Source organism: Sus scrofa, chromosome 18 (assembly GCF_000003025.6).
Source record: "Sus scrofa isolate TJ Tabasco breed Duroc chromosome 18, Sscrofa11.1, whole genome shotgun sequence".
NCBI lineage: Eukaryota > Metazoa > Chordata > Mammalia > Artiodactyla > Suidae > Sus > Sus scrofa.
In genome coordinates, this window is record NC_010460.4 from 49,988,550 (window position 1) to 50,012,486 (window position 23,937).

General features: G+C 49.9%; 1 protein-coding gene across 1 annotated transcript; it reads left to right on the forward strand.

The window, feature by feature from the left end:
- On the forward strand, positions 14,372 to 20,876 carry IGFBP3 (insulin like growth factor binding protein 3). The gene is given in 5 exon segments (NM_001005156.1): positions 14,372 to 14,881; positions 17,813 to 18,039; positions 18,811 to 18,930; positions 19,955 to 20,093; positions 20,772 to 20,876. Coding segments are annotated over 4 exon segments (882 nt in total). The 5' UTR covers positions 14,372 to 14,472; the 3' UTR covers positions 20,081 to 20,093; positions 20,772 to 20,876.

Consider the following 23,937-nt stretch of genomic DNA (forward strand, 5'->3'; position numbering starts at 1 on the left):
TGGCCCGGTGTGAGTGTCCCCTCTACATGGCCCGCCTCTGTTGGACTGGGGCTTTGTGTGTTTACAGTTCGTTAGAGAAGTTACTCGCTCTTACCCTTAATTTATTTTATCTATTTGAGTGTGTTTCTTTGAGTGCTCAGTAACGGATGAATTTGCACTACTTTTTAAATAACCCCAGGGACTTAAGCAAAAAAGTGGAAAACGGGCAAAATCAGACGTCTTTATGCAGGTTTTTTTTTTTTTCAACTCCATCCACCTAAAATTAATGAAAATTATTTATGGCATGTCAACAAAATACAAGCTATTTTGGCCATGAAAATTGTTTTCAACTTGATGCTTGCGCCTTGGCCAATCTTGATAAGTCTTGCCTCAATGTGGCTTCGTTAAACTAAAAACAAGTGATAAAATCGGAAAATGTGGATTTGTGTCCGCGTCACACAGGCGCACACACACACACACACACACACACACCCTCGGGAAGGCTGTTTTACATGGACTATGGAGAAAGTGTCTGCGATCAGAAATCTTTTCCATCGTCTCACTCAGAATCAGAATCTTGTCCAATGAGAAAGCTTCCACCGACTCTTTTAAGAGCAGCTCATGCGCCCACGCAAGAGGGATGTTTTTATTTTTTTTTTATCAAGTCTCCGGAATATTTGACCAGGAGAGTAGCTATTTTACAAAAATGCAAAACGATGAAAAGAAGTAGAAAAGACTGGAGACAATTCACCTGTCCATGATAGGATCTAGTTGGGCAGGGGGGTCACACCTTTACCGGAGGAAGGGCCCTGCATCCGTAAAGAGGTCTGTTTTGAGTCCGTCCCCAGGTGGCGTAGAGGAAATGGTAAAAGACCATCCCTCCAGCCAAAATAATGAGAAAAGGAAATCAAGCTTTAAACAAAAAAAACCACAAAATTTTACTTAACCCCATCAGAAATATGCAGATGCAAAGAGGTCCAGAGTGACTGAGCTCCAAAAGAGCTCTAATCCCTCCTCAGGTGAGAACAGACCCATGGCTGCTGTCCTCCTTGACATCATTGCAGAGAGAAGATGAGCAACTTTGCCAGGATAAGGACACTGACCGGGTGGGCATGTGGCGGGGGCTGGAGTGGGGAATCTGAAGGATCCCCCCCCCAAAGGAGGTAGCCCACGCATTCTGCCAATTCTCCCACTTGAGAAGGTGGGAATTCATCTGCAAAGAGAGAAAGAGGCATCCCCAAGGTTTTGAGGTATCCAGATCCAAAAGTGCTACTGCACGGACAAAGCTGGTGTCACCCTTAAGATGTGTGAAACCAGACTACGAGCAGGGCAAACCGTCCAGAGGCCCGGCTTAACTCCTGATTGGATCAAAGCAATGGGCTCCTCGCTCTAGCTGCTTGCTCCACTCTTCCTTATCCTCAAAGTCAAGGCTAATCAGATATTCACAGAACAAGGAGACGAGTCCTAAAATCAAGGGAATAAACAGGTAACAGAGGCACACAGAGATGGCACCAATTTTGGAATTAGCCGGCAAGGACATACTAAAGTAATAAAAGAAGAATATAAAAATGGGTGGAAAGATTGATCATTTCAGCAAATCACCAAAAAAGAAAAAAAAAAAATTACAAAAGACCCAAATGGAAATGCTAGAATGAAAAACAAATCTGGTAACTGAAATGAAGAACCCATTCGGTTGGTTTAACAGGAGGCTAACCAAAACGAAAAGAACCAGTGAACTCAAAATAAGTTCATAGAAAAGATTCTCACTGAAGCATAGAAAGAAATAAAATAGATGTTGCAACATGTCATAAAAATGTAGATAATATCGAACAGTCTAATAAGGACGTAACTGAGTTCACAGACGCAGGGAGATAATGCAGCAAGAGAAACATCGAAACAGAAAACAAGTGGGAATTTCCCAACCTTGTCAGAGTCATCAATCCAACAGTTCAAAGGCTCAACAAATCCAAAGAAGGATAAACACAAAAATCCATACCGGGGCATGTCCTAGTCAAACTTCTGGAGGCCAAAGAGAAAGAGAAACTGGGCAAAAACATGCAGAGGCAAGAAACGAATCATGCTCAGGGTCACAACAAAAAGAAAGGCAGGTGACTTTTCCTAAAGGACAAAGGAAGCCGGAGTGATGAAAATGACATCTTTTGTTTAAATGCTGAAAGGAAGAGATTTCCAACCCTAAATTCCAGAGCTAGCAAATACAGCTTTTAGAAACAAAGATGAAATAAATCATTCTTAGAAAACAAGAAAGCTGAAGAAAAGTCAAGGGCAATGTCCACACTGAGAGAAACACCAAAGGAAGATCTTCAGGCCGGAGGGAATGACCCGGGAAGAAGGCATACACCTGGGGAACGGAATGAAGTCACCCACGGGAGGTGACGTGTGGCCAAAGGAAGAAGAGGTTTAATGTATTTAAGGCTACTCGTCACATCAAAAATATTAGCATCTTGTGCGTTTCGTAGCACGTAAGTAAAATACACACCACAATAACACAAAGGGCGGAGATCCCAGAGGTGACAGAATTGTGTGGTTCTGAAGGTCTCACACTGAGAGCTGGTCTGCTGTGAACTCCTGGTTTTCTGGGAAAAGGTTAGCGTGGTCACTGTAATCCTAAAGTTAACAACAAAAGCAAAATACAAGAGAAATCTTTTTTTTTTTTTTTTTTGGCTTTTTTTGCTATTTCTTTGGGCCGCTCCCGCGGCATATGGAGGTTCCCAGGCTAGGAGTCTAATCGGAGCTGTAGCCGCCAGCCTACGCCACAGCCACAGCAATGCGGGATCCAAGCCTCGTCTGTGACCTACACCACAGCTCACGGCAACGCCGGATCCTTAACCCACTCAGCAAGGGCAGTGACCAAACCCGCAACCTCATGGTTCCTAGTCATATTCGTTAACCACTGCGCCACGACGGGAACTCCTACAAGAGAAATCTTAACAGTAAAAAAATAAAAACAACACGAAAAGCCAACAGAGGAAAGAAAATAGAATACCGAGAGATATTTAATGAATCCAAAGGAAGGCAGAAAAAGAAAAGTGGCTCAAAGAGTCAATGGAACCAAAAAGGGAAAAGAAAAGAGGAAAATTGGTATTATTTACAATAAATAAGGTCAATAGAAAAGCGGTAGACCTGACCCCGTCAAATGAATAATTATATTAAACATTAATTATCAAAAACACTCCACTTGAAAAAGATGATCAGACTACGTTTAAAAATGAAAGAAAAGGAGTTCCCATTGTGGCTCAACAGGTTAAGAATCTGACTAGTATCCATGAGGTTGTGGGTTCGATCCTTGGCCTCACTCAGTGGGTTGAGGATCTGGTGTTGCCATGAGCTATGGCGTAGGTCACAGATGTGGCTTGGATCGGGCATTGCTGTGGCTGTGGCCTGCAAATGCAGTTCCGACTTGACCCCTAGCCTGGGAACTTCCATACCCTGCAAGGGTGGCCATAAAAAGCCAAAAAAAAAAAAAAAATCAAAGAAAGACCCAACTTCCTGCTGTTTATATGATGTACTTTAAACATAAACACACCATTAGGCTTAGAGTAAAAGAATGGAATATATATAATATACCAAGCAGATACTAACTGGAAGAAAGCTGCAGTGGCAAAATCAATTTCAGATAAAGGAGACTTCAAGAAAAACAGAGCTTCCAAAGATAAAGAAAGAATTCCTTTTTAAAGAACAATCGGTTCATCAAGAAGACAAACTATGTTAAATGTACAGCCACGTAATAACAGAGGGTAAAAATACATGATGCAAATCTGACAGAAATAAAGGATAAAGCAGATGGGTCCACAGTTGTAAGTGGAAATTTTATATCCTTCCTTTAAGAATGAATTGATTGATACTCCTTCTTTACTTGGTGACTTGCTTCTAATGAATAAAGTGACTTTGGTGTAAAGAGGAGGTAATAGGAGTTCCCCTCAGGGCGCAGCAGAAACGAGTCCAACTAGGAACCCTGAGGTTGCAGGTTTGATCCCTGGCCTCGACCAGTGGGTTAGGGATCAGGCATTGCTGTGAGCTGTGGTGTAGGTCGCAGACAAGGCTCGGATCCCGAGCTGCTGCGGCTGTGGTATAGACAGGCAGCTGTAGCTCTGATTCAACCCCTAGCCTGGGAACCTCCTTATGCCATGGGTGAGGCCCTAAAAAGCAAAAAAAAAAAAAAAAAAAAACCCTAAAAAATAGAGTATGTCATAAAAAGGCCCTGTGTCTCCTGTCTTAGCTGCTGTCTCAGACAACTTGATCTGGGGAAGCCAGCTGCTTGTCATGAGCAGCTTGATGACCCACGTGCCAAGGAATTGAAGCCTCTTTGCCATCAGCCATGTCACTAAGCCCTCCAGCCCCAAGTGGCCCATGAATGGGACGTACCCAAAGCAGCATCACAAAGGCTTTGAGGACTGAACTGAGATTTCGACCAGAGCCCATGTCACAGAATAACCCATGTAGGATTCAGGCCTGAAGCAGACCAAAGCAGCATGGCAAATCTTTTTTTTTTTTTTAATTTAAATGTTAGTGATTTTTTTTCTGATTTCTTGTTAAGGTATAGTTGATTTAGTGTTCTGCCAATTTCTGCGATACATAAAGTGACCTAGTCATACACACATACATTCCCTTTCTTGTATGATCTTCCTTCATGGTCTCTCCCAAGAGGCTGGATACAGTTCCTTGTGCTCCACAGTAGGACCTCATTGCTTATCCAGCCTAAATGGAATAGTTTGTATCTACTAACCCCAAACTCCCCATCCATCCCTCTCCCTCCCCTTCCTCCTTGGCAACCACATGTCTGTCCTCTATGTTTATGAGTCTGTTTCCGTTTAGTAGACAGGTTCATTTGTGCCGTATTTGAGATTCCACATATAAGTGGTATCATACGGTATCTGTCCTCTTTCTGACTGGCTTTATTTAGCATGATAATGTCTAGTTGCAACCATGTTGATGCAAATGGCCTTCTTTCCTTTTTACGGCTGAGTAGTATTCCCTTGTATAGAGGTACCACATCTTCTTCATTCATTCATCTGTCAGTGGACATTTAGGTTGTTTCCATGTTTTGGCTATTGGGAATAGTGCTGTAGTGAATATCCTGGTGTGTATATCTTTTTGAATTGTGGTTTTGTCTGGATATATCCCCAGTAGCATTTGCTGGGTCCCATGGTAGCTCTATATTCATTTTTCGGAGGCCCCTCCATACTGTTTTCCACAGTGGTTGTACCAATCGACATTCCCACCAACAGTGTAGGAGGCCTCCCTTTTTACCACACCCTCTCCAGCATGTGTTATTTGTAGACTTATTAAGGATGGCCATTCCAACCAGTGCGAGATGATACCTCATTGTAGTTTTGACTTGCATGTCTCTAATAATTAGTAGCATTGAAAATCTCTAAAGCAGAACTGAGATTAGAACCACTGGCCATAGACCGTGAAATGGAACTTATGGTTAGACCTAACCAAGGTGATATCCTGCTAAAATAAGAAACAAATAAACAAACAAAAGCATCAACACTCTCTATTAAGATTGTAAGAGGACCCTGCACCCAGAGTCTGGAGGACACAGCAGAAAAGGCAGGAGGGTGTGACTAATTCTCAAGAGAAAAGACAGGTGATGAAGGTCCGCCTCCAGGCAACCCAGACACAGCAACCATCAAAGACTTAAAGTGGCTACTAGAAGAACCACGCTCTGTAAGGCCGAGGAAAACAAGCTCCAAGTGAAAGAAAGAAGGAAGTGCCCAGCAGAGAAAGGAACTGTACAAAATAACCCAAGGAAAATTTTCCAAGAGAAAAGTGCAACATGTGAAATAAAGATTCCCTGGATCAATTCAATAACAAAATGGGAATCATGAAGAAAAGAGTTAGTGAACCTGAAATTAGATTGACAGACATTACCCCATCTAAACAAAGAGAAAAAAAGAACCCCCAAAGGTGGCATAAAGAGAACACACCACCAACATAAGCAGCAATCTCAATGTAACACACACAAAAAAGGAAAAGACTGGCACAGAAAAAAAGAATTTGAAAAAAATAATAGCTGAAAATGTCCCCAAATTGGTGAATAAGGCAAATACACAGATTCAAGAAGTAAGAAAACTTAAAGAGGATAAAGGCCAAGAAAACCATGCCCAGACCTTTTGTAATCAAACCATGGAAAACAAAAGACAAAGAAGAAAATATACAGGAGTTTCCATTGTGGCTCAGCAAAAACAAACCTGACTAGTAGCCAGGAGGATGCGGGTTTGATCCCTGGCCTCGTTTAGTGGGTTGGGGATCCGGTGTTGCCACGAGCCGTGGTGTAGGTCACAGACGAGGCTCAGATCCCACTTTGCTGTGACTGCGGTGCAGGCCAGCGACTACAGCTCCAATTCGACACCTAGCCCGGGAACCTCCACATTCTGTGGGCCCTAAAAAGACAAAAGACAGACAGACAGACAGAAAGAGGAGTGTTGAGATTAATATCAAACAAGTAGACTTCAGGAGTTCCCACTCTGGTCCAACAGGATCAGCAGCATCTCTGGAGCACTGTGACACAGGTTCAATCCCCAGCCCAGCACAGTTGGTTAAGGATCCAGTGTTGCCACAGTTGCTTAGTAGGTTGCAATTGTGGCTCAGATTTGATCCCGCCCAGGAACTGCATATGCTACAGGGAAGCTAGAAAAGAAAAAAAAAAAGAAAAGGAAAGGAAAAAATAATAGGTAGACTTCAGAGGAAATCAATTTAACGTCACGGGATGATCAAGTGTCAATTCACAGAAATCCTAAATGCACATGCGGAACTCAGAGCCTCAAAATGTAGGAAGCAAAAGTTGATCAGACAGAAAGGAGAACTGACTTGTGAGCTTAAATTCTGCAGCCACTCAGAGCCTGCTTTCTTAACTCCTGGTCCTTCTTCTTCAGCTCACCCTCTTTGGAAAACTACCTCCTGTTAAGTCCAAGTGTCTGCCAGTTCTTTGCACCTGTTGCTGAAGAGAGCTGGAGAACAGGACACAGTCATGCTGATTGGTCTTATTTGAAATTCATGACATTCCAAGGGATAAGGCTCCCATTCTCCCTGCCGCTCCCCTTCCCCCTGCCCCGAGCTCTCTGTGGGTCTCACTTTTCCTCTCACCTCCCACCTGTGTCGGGTTCCTCCTTCCTCACCGATCACTCAGCCCTTTTTCCCCCCAGTTTCTCATGACCTCACTCACTGCTTTGGCAACTTCATCCAATCTCATTGTCTCAAATACAAAATATATTCTTTTCTTAAGGCTCCCTAACAAATTACTACAAATGGGGTGGTTTCAAATGACAGAAACATATTACCTCTGAGGTCTGGAGGCCAGAAGTCTGAAGGGAAAGTGCCAGCAAGAGCCAGGCTTCCTCTGAGACTGTAAGTGGAATTGCTGTCAATGCCCCTAGCCTACAGTGGTCCGGTGGTTCGGGCAGTCCTTAGCAAGCCTTGGCTTAGGGCCACATCGCTCGAATTCTGCCTCTCTGTATAAGGCGTTGTCCCCTCTGTCTGTGTGTCTCTCCTCTTACATGGACACCCATCACCGGATTTAGGACCTACTCTCATCCTATATAAACTCCTCTTAACTAATCACACCCGCAAAGACATTGAAAAATAAGTTCACATTCCAGGTGTACTGGAATTTTGAGGTTATACTATACAATTCAGTACAGATCACCCTATGACCCCCCAAAACTGGCATCTGTCCTCCCCCCACAAAACACAGTCAGTTCATCTCAAAATCCTCCATTTCAGAATAAATCAAAAAATCTGGAGTTCCCGTCGTGGCGCAGTGGTTAACAAATCCGACTAGGAACCATGAGGTTGCGGGTTCTGTCCCTGCCCTTGTTCAGTGGGTTAACGATAGGGCGTTGCCACGAGCTGTGGTGTAGGTCGCAGACGTGGCTCGGATCCCACGTTGCTGTGGCTCTGGCGTAGGCTGGAGGCTACAGCTCCGATTCAACCCCTAGCCTGGGAATCTCCACATGCTGTGGGAGTGGCCCAAGAAATAGCAAAAAAAAAAAAAAAAAAAAAAAAATCTTATCTAAAAACAACCAACTCAAAAAGTTTCAAATCCCATCACCTACTTGTCTAAATGGCCCAGATGGGTGATATTGAGAGTGAGGCCAAATTCCTCTCCAAGTGTGGACCTTTTAAACTAGAAAAGATCTATCTGCTTCCAAATGGCAAAGGCAGGACCGGTGAAGGATGGTCACTTCCATTTCCAAAGGGTCATGGTTGAGTCCCATGCAAGTCCAAAACCCAGCAGGACAAATTCCACTAGGTTTTAGGACCTGGTAATAATCCTCTGTTGTCTGATACTTCAACCCCTGTGTCCGCAGAGAGAAACTTTTTTTAAAAAATCCAAAACTCATAAAGAAAACTTCAGGCCCAGATGGTTTCATTGGTAAATTCTACCAAATATATAAAGAAGTCACATCAAGACTCTATATAAACTCTCCCAGGCATAAGATACTACGAAGAAAATAAACTATGGATTAATATCCCTCATGAACACAGATGCAAAAATTCTGGGGAAAAAAAATTGAGCAAACCAAGTTCAGCAATATATAAATGAATAATATGGCATGACCAAAAGTCTGGGAAAGAGGGGACTAGCCCAGGAATGCAAGGGTGGTTTAACATTTGAAAATCATTCTATGTAATTCACCAGATTCATTAATGAAGAAAAGCTATATGATCATTTCAACAGATGCAATAAAAGCATTGGACAAAAGTCAACATCCATTTTTAATGCAATGCTCTTTATGCACAATGGGAAGAGAGGGGAACTTTGTGGTCCTGATAAATGTCATCCATGCAAAACCTACATCATACACGATTATTAAAGTTTGACTGCTTTTCTCCCAAGATCAGAAGCAAAAACAAGGATGTGTTCTTTTATCATTTCGATCAAGTATTTTTTTAGAAGTTCTAGCCAGTGTAACAAGACAAGAAAAAGAAATAAGAGGCATCTGGACTAGGAAGAAAGAAGTAAAAAAAAAAAAAAATTTATTCACAGACAACGTAAGATACATTAAAACTACTAGAACTAATAAGTGAGGTTTGCACGTTTGCAGGATACAAAATCAATACACCAAAATCAATTGTATACTAGCAATAAAAACTTAGAAATTTAAACCTTAAAAATACGCCATTTACAATAGTATGCAAAAATACAAAATGCCTAGGAATATGTTTAGGACATATGTCCTAAGGGAAATACTTAGGACAAAACACATGCAAGACTTGTTCACTTAAAAATATAAAACATTGCTAAGAAAAATTAAAGAATGTCTAACTGAATTGATATAAACACTGCTCATGAGTCTGAAGATTCAGTGCTGTTAAGAGGTCAGTTCTTTTCCCAAACTGATCTCCAGAATCACAGAAGCCCTAGCCAAAACCCTGAGAGCCTTTTTTCATATAAAGAAATTGAAAATTGGTTCTAAAATTCATGCGAAAATTCGAAGACTTAAAAGAGCCAAAACAAATTAAAAAAGAAAAAATTGGGGAACTAGCACTATCTGATTTTAAGATTATTATAGAGCTACAGTAATGAAAGCAGTGTGATACTGGCATAATCATAGATAAATATAGATGGAATAATAAAGAGATCAATGGAACAGAATAGAGAACCTAGAAATATACACCCACATATACAGACCACTGATTTCAACAAAGGCACAAAAGCGATTGAGTGGAAGGCAGTCTTTTTACAAATGATGCTGGAAATAAGATATCCACATAACTTCAATCCAAACTTCGCACCATATTTGTATGTTAACTCGAAATGGACCACAGGCCTAAACGTAAAAGCTAGAACTATAAGTCCTTAAGGAGAAAAGAGATTAAACTGTGTGTGATCTTGGGTTGGACAAAGATTTCCTAAATGCAATACCAACATCACAATTTTTTTTTTTTTCTTTTCTAGGGCCGCACCCGTGGCATATGGAGGTTCCTAGGCTAGGGGTCTAATCGGAGCTGTAGCCACCGGCCTGCACCACAGCCACAGCAATGCAGGATCCAAGCCACCTCTGCGACCTACACCATAGCTCATGGCAACGCCGGATCCTTAACCCATTGAGTGAGGCCAGGGATCGGACCCACAACCTCATGGTGCCTAGTCAGATTCGTTAACGACTGCGCCACGATGGGAACTCCTAACATCACAATTTTAAAAAGATAAACTGCACTTCATCAAAATTAAAATCTTCACTCTTGAAAAGACCTTGTTACAGATTTAAATGACCAGCCACAGACTGGGAGAAAACAGAGGTAAATGACACATCCAGTACAGACGGGCTTGTATCCAAAGTATATGAAGAAACTGCAAAACTCGATAAGAAAACAAACAGCCCAATTTTTTTAAATGGGCAAAAACTTCAACAGACACTCACACTAGAGAGAAGATACACAGATGACAGATTCGCAGAAGACAGATGCTCAACATCCTTAGTTACCAAAGCAATGCAAATTCAAGCCAAAATAAGATACCACTACTAACCCAAGAGAATGGCTAACATCTAAAATATGGCTCATCGCGAGTGCTGGCCACGGGGACGCCCACACACTGTGAGTGAGAATGTGGAAAGATACGGCCACCGTGGAAAACAGTTTGACAGTTTGTCCATTTCATAAAACATCAAGTACATATATATACATACATATCCATACCTGTGTGTATGCATATTCTATGCACAAATGTGAATATATGTGCATGTCTGGACATATCTAATACGACATATATTAATATATATGATTATATATCATACAATCCGGACATTCCACTAGTGGTATTTACTCACAACTGAAAACTTGCATCCATAAAAATATCTGTACGTGAATGTTCACAGCGGTTTTATGTTTACTAGCCAAAAAATGGAAATAACTCAGACATACATCAAGAGGTCAATAGATTTAAAAAGAACATGGCTGTATCCATACCATGGGATTCAATTCAACCAAAGGAAAAATGTGATTTTTTTTTTGCTTTTTTAGGGCCGCACCTGGGGCACATGGAAGTTCCCAGGCTAGGGCTCGAATTGGAGCTGCAGCTGCCAGCCACAGCCACAGCCACAGCCAGCAACACCAGATCCGAGCCACAACTTTGTCATATGCTGCAGCTCACAGCAACCCTGGATCCTTACCCCACCGAACAAGGCCCGGGATGGAACCCACATCCTCATGGAGCCTAGTCAAGTTTGTAAGCCACTGAGCCACAACGGGAACTCTTCCTGGTGTTCTTATCAGCAGTAACGCCCTAATGCAGCCCCAAGCCTGGAATCTATAACGAGGAGGATTACCCACCAGGCCATCTGACGGAGGGGAAATTGGGTTCCCTCTCCCACCCACGCCTCCTTGGAGGGAAACGGTGACGCTTTCAGGCGGAAGTACCACGGGTCCTGAAATTAGATTCACGCCATCGCTCTGGCCTTAGGAGTTAGGACCTTTCTGCTCAGAGTCTAGTGTGAAAGGTACCCCTGACAGCCCAGCCACAGCTCTGGGACCCGGAAGAGACGGCTCGCTGCTTGGGCAGAAGACAAGCAAGGGAGGCGGATGTCATATGAAGACAAGGTGCCTGGGGGCTGCGGCAGGGGCTCCAGGAAATGAGTGGCCTCTGCCATGGGGTGAAGACAACCAGGCTGACCCCTGCCACCTCAAAGCATCATCCGAATTCCGTTAGTGCAAAGGGATATCCTGTCCCCTCTGTTATTCCCGTGGTTGTCCTCTGCTGTACAGTTATCCAGCCACTGGATGCCAAGTACCCTCCACAGCGGAAAAGCCAACCCTCGGACTCACCACTCGGTTCTTGGTAATAACCACAAACGCCAGACAAAGTCTGGCAAAATTAACTAGCATGCCGCAAAAGTAAGTCTTTTCCCTTTCAAGTCCCCACGTCCTCCCTGAAACAATGGGGGGAGGGGTCGTCCCCTGGAGTTTTGTCCAATAAAAATGACTGAAAATTGAAACACAATTCTCCCCACATCACTGCCACAGATTTCGTTTGCTGTTGCAAGATGTCACCAAAAAGGCCCTAACAGACTATAAACCGTTGCTGCGGAATGTCACTGCAAAGTTGCAAGGTAACCTTTAGTTTTCCCGTGGTCTCTGGTTTGTTGGGGACAGCCTGGCTCTCAGGCGCCCCCTAGGGACTCAGCACAGAACACTTGCCTTTTCTCCAACTGCAAGGCCAGGGATGTGACTTAGACTCAGATGGCTTCTCCTGTGGCTACTCAGACCATAAGGCTGGTGGGAAGGGTGACACTGACCAAACCCCAGTGTATAACACTATACTAACAGAGGCGGACCTGCCGCCCCAAGAATCTTCTGATACAAGAACGGGCTCTAGTTTCTCAGTCAAGGTCTCCACGATTTATTAGGTTAGTTATTGAAACACACATATTTAATTCTTTTATTTTCCAGGGAAAGTGGAGACCCCGTTCTTGGCTGTCAGAGCATGGAACATCCAGGTACAAGGAGTGATCCAGGAGAAAGGGAACAGAAATCATGGGTTGCCGCACAGTTTACAGTAGGCAGGGCAAGTCCAGTCTGAGTGCTGGGGCTGGGACCAAGCGGAGACTCCAAGGGCTGTGCCTTTGCGAGCTGGTGGAAGCAAGGCCCTCTCTGTCTTTGCTCTCTTCTCCTTTGTAGAACTTCAATTATTAGTATTATTTTATTATTTACTGTTTGCTGTGAGTAAATCGCTCTTCCCATGCTAAAAGGAGGATGTAGATGGGATATATACATACACACACATACATACAGAGAGGAGATCCTGTTACCTTCACCCACGACTGTGTAGCACTCTGGCCGGGATGCAGGAGGGAATTCAAGGAGGTCCTGATATGCTGTTTCTTTTCTTTTCTTTCTTTTTTCTTTTTCAGGCCGCACCCAGGGTGCATGGAATTTCCCAGGCTAGGGGTTGAATCAGAGCTGCAGCTGCCGGCCTACACCACAGCCACAGCAACTCGGGATCCAAGACACATCTGCGACCTACAGCACAGCTCACAGCAGCACCAGATTCTTACCCCACTGAGCAAGGCCAGGGATGGAACTCACATCCTCATGGAAGCTAATGGGTTTGTTACTGCTGAGCCGCCACGGGAACTCAGGGGATATGCTGTTTCTACTGCAAACTGTAAAATGTTCCTCCAAGATGCCCATCCACCACCCAGGGCAAGCATCATTTTCCACAGCGTCCAGGAACGTCCGCTCCCACGGTGATCTCGATCCAGACGCTCTTGGTAAGAGCCGTGAAAGTGCCAACTCTCAATTCAATCCTGGACCACTGGCGTCCTCTGTTGGTCATCTAGGGAAGGGGCGCACATGCAGCGTTGAAATCCGCACCGGCCCGGATTCACGGAGACCTCAGAGCACAATTGTGCCCTGGGACTTCCCTCCTAGGGCAAAGTGTGTAGATTGCACAGATGAGCAAGAATCACAGCGTCTCCACTTCAAGAGCACCGGTGGGAACTTAGTACAGGGATACAAAGGGGCCTGAAAAAAGGATAGTGAAAATCAGCAGTTTTAAGCACCGTAAAATTCAGCAGTGCTCATTTGTTCCGTGTTACTCTTGTATGGTGGACGTAAGCTCTATTCCAACACATAATCGGGGAGGACAGTAACACAGAAGAGGCAGTGAGGTCCGCTCTCTGACGAGCCCGGCCAAGGACCCACTCGCCACCAGCCCACTTTGCTAAGGAGGGACTTAAACAGACAGACTGCGAGTGTCGAGCCCTGGCTGCTCTGCGAAATTTCTCTGGCAAGAGTGAAGACCACGTGCGCACCTGCAGAAGCGCACTTGGGAGGAGGGGAGGGTACTAACGGACCCCCAGGTACAGATCAGTTTCGAGTCCTCGGCTCCCCAAGACCCTGACGCGAATACGGTATTTTCATGCAGAGACTCATTCCCCAACCCGAAAACTTAAATTGTGCAAAGCTTCGCAACGTACGCGACGTGAGGAGCTGCGCGCACCAGGTCAGTTTCCCTGAGTCCAGCTGGCCACGGGGCGCACAGGGAGATGGGCGGCGGCGCCCGAGTGACCACGGGCGGCCAGGGGCGCTGGGGTAGCTGAAGCGCCTGGGTGGCCAGAGGCGCCAAGGACAGGGGGGTGGCGGGGCCATCGGGTTCCGGGGTACCCCTCGGGGCCGGGGGCTCCGGGCTGGCGCCCGGGAAGCAGGTGCCCAGGAGGCCGCGCGCTCCCCGCCCCCGCATGCCGACTGGCCGCCCAGGGCGAGGCGCGAGCCCCCGAGCCCGGTCTGCGCCGGCCCGCGCCCGCCCCCCTCCCCGCAGCCGGCGCGCCGTTCCGGGGCGTGTCCTCGGCCACCCGGCTTCTATATAGCGGCCGGCGCGCCCGGGCCGCCCAGATGCGAGCGCGGCGGCTCGGCGCAGAGGATTGGCCGCTCACTGACCCGCTCCCACAGCCTCGCGCCGCTCGCTGTCGCCCCGTCCCCGCGCCCCCCCGGCCGGCCGAGCAGCGGGCCCCCGCGGCCAGCGCCATGCAGCGGGCGCGCCCCGCGCTCTGGGCCGCGGCGCTGATCGCGCTGGCGCTGCTCCGCGGGCCGCCGGCGGCACGGGCCGGCTCGGGCGCGGCGGGCACCGGCCCGGTGGTGCGCTGCGAACCGTGCGACGCGCGCGCCCTGGCCCAGTGCGCGCCGCCGCCCGCCGCTCCCCCGTGCGCCGAGCTGGTTCGCGAGCCCGGCTGCGGCTGCTGCCTGACCTGCGCGCTGCGGGAGGGTCAGGCGTGCGGCGTCTACACCGAGCGATGCGGCGCAGGCCTCCGCTGCCAGCCGCCGCCGGGCGAGCCGCGCCCGCTGCAGGCGCTGCTGGACGGTCGCGGGATCTGCGCCAACGCCAGCGCCGCCGGCCGCCTGCGCGCCTACCTGCTGCCCGCGCCGCCCGCGCCAGGTGAGCCGCCCGCCCTTGGTGCGCCGAAGCGCGTCCCCCGGCCGGGGCCGAGGGTGGGGCCCCCGCGGTGACTTCGCCGCCCTTCCCGCCCCAGGGCTTGTACTTGGGGAAACTGAAGCCTGGCCTAACGAGGCGAGGGCGCGCGCCGGAAGGGCCCTCCGCAGCCGGGTGCTCTGCTCCCTCCGTTCTTTTCGTGCAGCGCTTGGAAACTGCAACGTGCTTTCGGCGAGAATAGGTTAAAGATTTCCTGGGGAGGGAGGGAGCGGGCGGAGATGAGCCGTCAATGAAAAGATCCCGGCCGAGGAAACTCTGGCCATTCAGGCCGGCGCCGCGCAGAAACGTGGGCGTGGACTGCGCAGCCCGACTCTGAAAGGCGGCTTCTGGCTCCCACAAACTCAGAGCCAACGCGTTGGTGCCAAGGATGCTTGGGGGTCGGCGGCCAGGGCGGATTCGGACAGGGGTGGCGGGCAGGCACGTTGGAGGAAATGGTACCTGGCTTTAAAAAAAAATACTGAGATGTGCACAGAGTTATGGTTTGCAAAGCAGTGTCACGTCCAGGGGTGTCTCCGAATCAGCGGGTGGGCATTGGGTGAGGGTATCTTCTGCGGTTGGACAACCTGCCGTTCAGATAGAAGTGCCTCTCGAGTTGGAACTGGTCTCCTAAATTTCAAGCACGCTGAGACAGCCTCGCTCAGTTCTGGGAGAGACGTTCCCGCCGAGCTCAAGGCTAGGAGACTTCCGCCCTCACCTCGGGACACCTGCGGGGCAGAGCACCGTGGGCCACCCCCATCTGGGGCTAGAGGGATGGAAGCCCCCCTGTAGTTTCCATACCTGCAGATTGCCACTCCCGGGCGAGGCTAGTTCCCTTCCAAGGTTAGTACAAAGGTAAAATTCCAGCTACCTAAAGCAGACACTATCCACTGGCTCTAGGAGACTTTGAATTCGTCTCTCAGGACACTTGTGTTATTTTTACGGTGATGGATACCGTGCATTAGACATTGTCGTATTGTGTTAGGTTTTAATGGGCATCGCAACGGCTAGGCTACTGCCGTATAGGTAGTGGAGGTTGTTGTGGTTTATTATACAAAGATCTAAGTGACTTCAAAAATCCACGTGGAGGGGAAAGGGGAAATTTAAATCCGAGTCAAAAGGTTGTTTCAAAAAATCTGTCTTAAATGGAAAGGGCTTTTTTCTTCATGCCTGTCAGCAGCCATTAGAAAGAAACCAAGGAAGTTTAAGAAATTACTCAGAGTTCTTGGAAAAGAAATGCAAATATGTTTATTTACATATTCTTAGCATCTCCTTTGTCCAGGTACTTCCCTGAGAAAGAAAAGAGACAATTAAAAGGGAGTTGCCTGACTGCCTAGTGGTTAAGGATCCTGTGTTGTCACTGCTGTGTTGTCGCTGCTGTGGCTCAGGTTCAATCCCGGGCCCAGGAACTTGCGCATGCTGTGGGTGTGGCAAAATTTTAAAAAGTAGAAAAGTAGAAGTTTGAAGGAACTTGAAACCAAATCCTACCAGTTAAGAGCTTACCCTCTCAGGTGCCGGGCTAGTGAACTTGCACTTCCCCAAACACCAGACCCCTGGGGAACTTGGCAACGCTCCCTGCTTATGGGGCTCTTTCTTTTCCTGGATGAGCACCCCAGTGAGGGCACCTGCCTGGAGAGAGCAGGGCCTCTGCAACAGGAGCGGAGTTTTCCAGCACTACTCAACCCTCCAGAAGCATCCTCGAAACTAGAGCTGGGCATCTGCTCTGCCGAGCCTAGAGCCAGCAGTCTTGGCAAGCTTCCAGGTGGGTGGACGGGCGTGTTCTTGAGAGGACAGAGAACAGGGCAGCTGGAGCCAATGCCCTTGGCACCCCAGGTATACTAGATTCAGGATCAGATGGCGAACTTTGCCCCTCCTGGAAGGGAGGCCTAAGGGCACTGTGTCAGTGAAGCCATCCTATGACCGCCACCTGGCTGCCTAGACCCGGGCAAGAGGGAGGGGCTCCACACTGGCCCTTCTCCCTTCACGGGTCCCAGTGTGCTTAAAATTCTGGTTTCATTGTGGGCATCCCAACATCAACAGCAAGTGTGTCTTCATTAGTGCGATGACAAGGGAGCTGCAGGAAGTGGCTTCCTTTTCAGAGGGACGCTCTCTGGCACAAAGGGTTGTTCAGTCTGGAGCAGAAAGTAGGTGACCGTGACTTCCTCGTTCCCTTTGCTCCTGGGCGGACAAGGGAGGAAGGACTCCCCGGGGACAGTGCCCCAGAATGCGGAGGAGCTGCACAGCTCTCCTGGGTGTTCCAGACCCTGCAGGGACAGTGAGTTAGAAGTGTGGCAGGGAGACCTAGAAAATACTACCAAACATGGCTCTAGTGTCTGGGGGCCTGTGGCCAAGGCACTTTGCAGAGAATTCAGTTTCCCCATCCAAGCTGTTTTGCCTGGTGCACTTTGCTCTGGAATTAGAATCCCTGGGGCTTGCGGACTCCCAGGTTGCTGCCATCACCCCAGCGCTTCTGATTCAGCAGGGCTGGGACAGTGCACAGCAGAGGATGTGCTGGTCCAAGAGTCCGACACTTGGGAGGCCTGCCCTGGACTAGCCCTGAATCCGCGGTGGAGCCTTCTCTGGCTCAAGGCTCAAGTCTGCCCCCTCCTGGTGGAGGCTGAGAGGTGCTTGAAAGCTGAGAGCATGAAAAGCATTTTCTTCAGTGGCACCTGCTTTGCGCATCACATCTCATTTTTCAAAAATGGTTTCTTGAGGCCAAGCGAGTACCATTTGCCACTCGTATTAAGGAACAGTACTCGACCAAGGGTTTTTTTTAACTTCTTTGGAATTGTTCGATACCATTTCCGACTGGCTGGTACTTGCTCAGAATGGTAAGATTCTCAAAAGGCTGTCGTTAAATGCCAATGACCCTCAAGTCTGGGTCTCCCTGTGTCTTTCAAGGAAACGGCAGTGAGTCCGAGGAGGACCGCAGTGTAGACAGCATGGAGAACCAGGCCCTGCCCAGCACCCACCGGGTGCCTGACTCCAAACTCCACTCTGTCCACACCAAGATGGACGTGATCAAGAAAGGGCACGCCAAGGACAGCCAGCGCTACAAGGTCGACTACGAGTCTCAGAGCACGGACACCCAGAACTTCTCCTCTGAGTCCAAGCGCGAGACGGAATACGTGAGAGCGTTTCCTCTTCCTAATGGTGGGGTGGGGTGCACCTGGCCTGGGCGCCCAGAGATCACGGGGTCACTCTTGACTCAAGAGCCCCTGGGAGTGCCCACCATGGCTCAGCAGGTTAAGGACCCACCTAGTACCCGTGAGGATGCAGGTTCGATCCCTGGCCTCACTCAGTAGATTAAGGATCTGGTGTTGCCATGGCCGTGGCGTAGGTCACAGATCAGACTCGGATCTGGTGTTGCCGGGGCTATGGCATAAGCCTCAGCTGCAGCTCCAATTCTTTGACCCCTAGCCCGGGAACTTCCATATGCCGCATGTGCGGCCTGAGAAAGAGAAAGAAAAGTGGGAGAAAAGGAAAAAAAGAGAGAGCCCCTGGCAGTTCATCCTGGCGGTCCTGCTGATGCAGTGGGCAGCCACGAGCCCTCCTTGCAGAAGGGATATTGACCCTTCCATAAGGCACAGGTCTCTTGAGAATCAGCATCCTGCTCGCCAGGCCTCTGCAGGACAGAAGTGCTTCAGAAGGCTGGCTTCCTTTGGCTCACTTGGCCTCTGAGCATCCTGGCCGGTGGCCCCTGTCCCAATTCTGTGCCTTGCTCTGGGGAACCACGAGAGAGACAGGGAGCTGTGGTTGGCATCCGCGTGGGAATGGTAACTACATCAGGCAAAAGATGCTTGGGGCGCGCGGGGTAGGTCCCGCCCGTGACGGCTCCCTGGGCGTTTCGGGGTTTGCTCAGACAGCAATTTCCCGGGTAACCCTTGCCTCCTCCGCAGGGGCCTTGCCGCCGGGAAATGGAGGACACGCTGAACCACCTCAAGTTCCTGAACATGCTCAGCCCCCGGGGCATCCACATCCCCAACTGCGACAAGAAGGGCTTCTACAAGAAAAAGCAGGTGGGCACCGTCCGCCCGTCAGCGGACAGACCGGCTTTCCATCCGAGTCTCCTGACCCTGCAGCCCCTGCTCCCAGCCACCCACCCCACCCGACACCTCCAAGGGGCTTCACCTACAGCCCTAAACCTGCCTCCACCCACCACCTCTCCCTCCCGTCCCGCAGGGCCGTGCTTAGACCCTCTCAGGGGCCCTTGACTGGCCATGAAGGGACCTGGACGCACGGCCTTTCCCTGAACCCCTGCACCACGGAGGGATGTTTTTATCAACCACTGTAGAGAATGTCCATGAACACAAGGTCCTATGGCAGGAAGCTCACCCTGAGCTCCCAGGCCGGTCCCTTTCACACCCAGGCCTTTTTGATAGCGACCCCCGCTGTAAAGGATCAGACACACGGGAGACGTGGTCACTTTAAGGCTTGGCGAGTGCGCCGCTGGAACCGCAGATCCCGTTCCGGCCGCATCTGGGTGGACTTTCTAATCGGACGCCTCCTCCTACCATCGAATGTACAGAACTAGTCCCAGAACAGCTCGGCCACGTTCAAAGGGGTAGGGGCCTGATCAGAGGGCCCGGCCTCTCCAGGGGCCCCTGGTCTCTTTCGCCTGTTTGTCACTTAGGCAAACTCACCCTGAGAAGGTGCCCTATACACGGTTTGGGGTGGGCTCTAAAAGACCCAGAGGTGACTCGCCCCGGGCAGATAGGACAGCGTCGTCCCCCGTCCCCATTCGGTAGATGAACCTGCAGGACCAACAGGGTCCAGCATCCACCCCAGTGAGACCCCGAGGCACGCAACCCCGCCAGGCCCCGTGCTTTTCTGGGGCACTCGTTCCACACAGCACACCCCCGGACACGTGCTGTGTGCCTGTGGCCCTGCCCAGATGTCCTTTCTCAGCTCAGCGGAGGCCGAGCTGGGAGGCCCCCCCTTCCTGCCAGGCTGCTCTGCCCTTGGCCTGGGCACCGGCCCCTCTTGTCAGGACCCCCACGGTGGGCCTCCCGGGCTTACTTGTCTCCTGTGCTCTCCCCACAGTGCCGCCCTTCCAAAGGCAGGAAGCGGGGCTTCTGCTGGTGCGTGGATAAGTACGGGCAGCCCCTCCCGGGCTTCGACGTGAAGGGGAAAGGGGACGTGCACTGCTACAGCATGGAGAGCAAGTAGACGCTGCGCCCACGTAAGCCCGTGGGACGGGCGGGGCTCCAAAGGGTGCGGGCCCCGGCCCTGGGGAGTGGGGAGGGCATCCGCAGTTCCATAACTATCCAGGCGCTGGTGATCCAGAAGCTGCACTGGCCCAAAAACAGACACGCAACAGGACAGGCCCCTCAGGAAGTTCAGGATGCAGGTTCCATCTCCAGCCCCACTCAGTGGGTTGAGGATCCGGCATTGCCCTGGGCTGTGGTGTAGATTGCAGACGGGGCTCGGATCCTGCGTTGCTGTGGCTGTGCTCTGGGCGGGCAGCTACAGCACCGCTTCCACCCCCAGTCTGGGAACGTCCATATGCCACAGGTACGGCCCTAAAAAGACCAAAACAAAGTGCAGGATGGAGATCCCGTTGTGGGTCAGTGTCCACGACCACATGGGTTCGATCCTGGGCCTCACTCAGTGGATTTAAGACCCCGTGTTGCCGTGCTTGGAAGAGGCCGTCATTGTGGCTGTGGCGCAGGCTGGCAGCTGTATCTCCAGTTTGACCCCTAGCCTGGGAACTTCCATGTGTAGCCTTAAAAAGTTAAAAAATTTAAAAAAATAAAAGATGCAGTGGGAGCCCCCAGCCTGCCAGTTGCCTGGGTGGAAGTTGAGCCCTTTTCGCTCTGAGGGTGGAGTTGTTTCAATACGTTCCTTCTTTTTGTTTCAGTTCATGTGGAGCTCAAATATGCCTTATTTTGCACAAAAGACTGCCAAGGACACGATCAGCAGCTGGCTACAACCTCGATTTCTATGTCTCCTTGTGGCGAATTGATTTTTTTTTTTTTTTAAAGCCAAAGTTTAGAAAGAGATGTTTGAAATGCCTGGTTTTCTTCCAAACGGTGACTTTGGCAGGCATCTCTCCACTTTCCAGTAGTCGGTGAAATGCAGTTTGATTTTTCGTATCGCTTCCTATAAAAGTACTTGTAAGCTCAAGCACCGTCTGGCCATAGCTCACCCCGCCCCGGAGCCGTCCCTGTCCGCTGACACCCCCCTGACCCTCCGCTTCACGCCTTAGCCACACTGTTGCTTACGCAGACGCAGGCTTTGTCCCCACTCTGTAAGATGAGACAGGCCTCATCCCAAAGAGGAAAAAGCCCTGTACCCGGGTGCTTGCACGTCCCAAAGCATCCACGGGGAGGTGCATCTTGGAAGCGAAGGCCCAGGGATCCCTAGAGCAAGAAGCTATTTTGTCTGTCCAAGGGACCTGTACTGCTTGGCTACAATGAGAGACTAAGGTGGAATCTTGTAGACGAACAAACAAAAAGACCAAGAATGTTCTGGAGAACGCTGGGAACCTGCAAAGGCAGGGACTTCTGACCCTCCTTTGTCAGGTGGCTTCCTGAAGACGCAGCCTTTGCTGAGGCCCCACGGGGCAGAGGGCAGGGCGACAGCCAGAGCCGTCACACCTTGTAGCCTCTTCTCCGATGGATGACTACGGAACGTAGTGTTTTCCCAGTCAGCAATGCAAGAGCAAGTTTATTCTGGAAGATAAGCCTCTGAAAGGCCAAGGAGGTTTATTTTCATCTCTCACCTTTCGTCCTCCTTGGCACCCTGTACAAAATAATAATTCCGTCTAAGCAAGAATGGTGAGTGGCTGGCTGGAGAGCCGGTCAAGGACACTGGGAGCCCACGGACTGGCCCTTGCTTGCTGCCCTCCGAACCCCTCCTCTTCCTGACTCCCAAGTACACACAGCGAGAATCCCCTCTTCATGACTGTTCACCTTGTATATGCATCGTCATCCAAATAGGGCAGCCCCTGTACCGTAATCCTAGGTGAATGCTTAGCGATGCTAGAGCATAGAAGCATGGCCGTGACCTGGGAGGGGGCTTGTGCTCGGTCCCCGGCCGCCCGGCTGTGGCCTCTGGTTGGGCACCTGCTGCACACAGCCCTCCTCGAGAACACAAAGGGATCTTCAGACGTTCTGCCTACCTATTAGCTTTCCTTTATTTTTTTAATTAAGTTTTTGAGAAAAAGAAAGGTATTTTTGAAAAGTTTGTCTTGCAATGTATTTATAAATAGTAAATAAAGTTTTTACCATAACCCCCCCCTTCCCCGTGTTAGTGACCGGCTCCAGGTTTTGTGTTATTAAGGAAATAATGCAGGGAGGCAAAGATGCAGTTCCTGTGGCAGGAACTTTCCAACGCTCCGGCTTCCACCTCTGGCCAGGGAACCCGGGTGCCCTGATCTGCAGGGAGCCTCCAGTTCTGGGAGTTTGGATTTTTGACCTCGCTCCTGTCCCAAGAGGGGGCAGGGGAAGCCGATCAGCAGATCTACCTCGGTGACCATCTGGCCCTGGTTGCCTCTAGGTTGTGTCCCCTGTTGTCCTATCACCACCAGGGCAGCCTTCACGGCTGAGTGACAAGGCATGGACCATGCCGGAAGATTCAGCTGCTCTTCCTTTCCCTGGGCCCCGTCCCCCTCCTGCTTGGAGAAGGGACTGGACAAGGAGGAGTGAGACTCCAAGAGATGCTGGGTGGGGTGCTGGGGTGTCCATCTCCTGTCTGCAGCCTTGGGACAATTGCCTCTTGTCACCAAGCCACTTTAGGCAAAATTCTGAGACTCTGGCTTCTGGCCATGGAAGGTAAACCACATAAGCAGGTAAGTGGGAGATCAAGGAACCTGTTTAGAACCACAACGGCCCCATTGCTGGAACATCTACGAGGAGTTCCCAATCAGAACTGTGTGTGCCAAGCGGAGAGCACTGTAGGTGCCCTGGGAAGGGGGCTTGGGGTGGGGGGTGAGGATCCTGGGGAGGCCACAGGTGGCAGCCAGTGCCTGGGATTCTGGGCAGGTGCTTGGCAGGCCTGCCATGAGCCAGGAGCCGCACAGCCGCACAGGAGGCCCCTCTGTAAGCCCACTGGGTTTGCTTTCCTGGAAGCCCCCTGCCCCGTCACAACCCCTTTCTTGTCCCCACTCTCCACTTCCTTCCACACCCGCGGTCACCTTTTCCAAATGCTGTCCTACCACATCCAGTAAACACGAGTGGCACCACCTGGTCGTCCCCCATAACCCCCCTCCCTCGGGCACCCAGCTGGACCCCCAGAGTCCCTCTGCCTGCCCCCGACCCCCAGGCTTCAGCTTTCACAGGCCAGAGGGTCGTGTCCCCAGCCACCATCCCCCAAGGGCGCACAGAAATGGGGGGGGTGTGCTCATCCCAGCGGTCAAGGCCATGCTGCTGCTATGGCAACCACTCACCAGAGTTCAACCAGCAGATGAACATACCAGGAAAATACCAATCACTGAGGCGGACGTGCTGACAAGAGCATCGGGAAGGGGGCCTTCTCTGGTGAGGCAGCCTGTCCAGGGCCAGTTTCTCTTTCCGTCAAACTCCTGGGACAGAAACCTCTCCAGAAAGGAATAGTGTGCCGCCACTAAAATGTTTTTGATGTTAATAATACCGAAAAACACTCCTGGTGGGGGAGAGGAAGAGCGGAAAGCAATTACACTGTGTCCACACACGCGCACATCAAAACTGAACGGAAATACACCAAAACGCTGCCCTGGTTACCCCGTGGATGAAGACAATGTCCTTATTTTATTTCTATCTCATTACAGTTTCGACAACTTCCATAATGAACACGAATGCATTCCTGTGTATTTAGAAAAGGCTGGGAGTCCCTGTTGTGGCTCAGTAGTTTGTTTACTCACCCGACTAGTATCCATGAGGATGTGAGTTCGATCCCTGGCCTTGCTCAGTGGGTTAAGGAGCCAGCATTGCTGTGAGCTGTGCTGTAGGTCACAGATTTGGCTCAGATCCCATGTTGCGGAGGCCGTGGGGTAGGCCAGCAGCTATGCTCCAATTTGACTCCTAGGCTGGGAACTTCCATGTGCT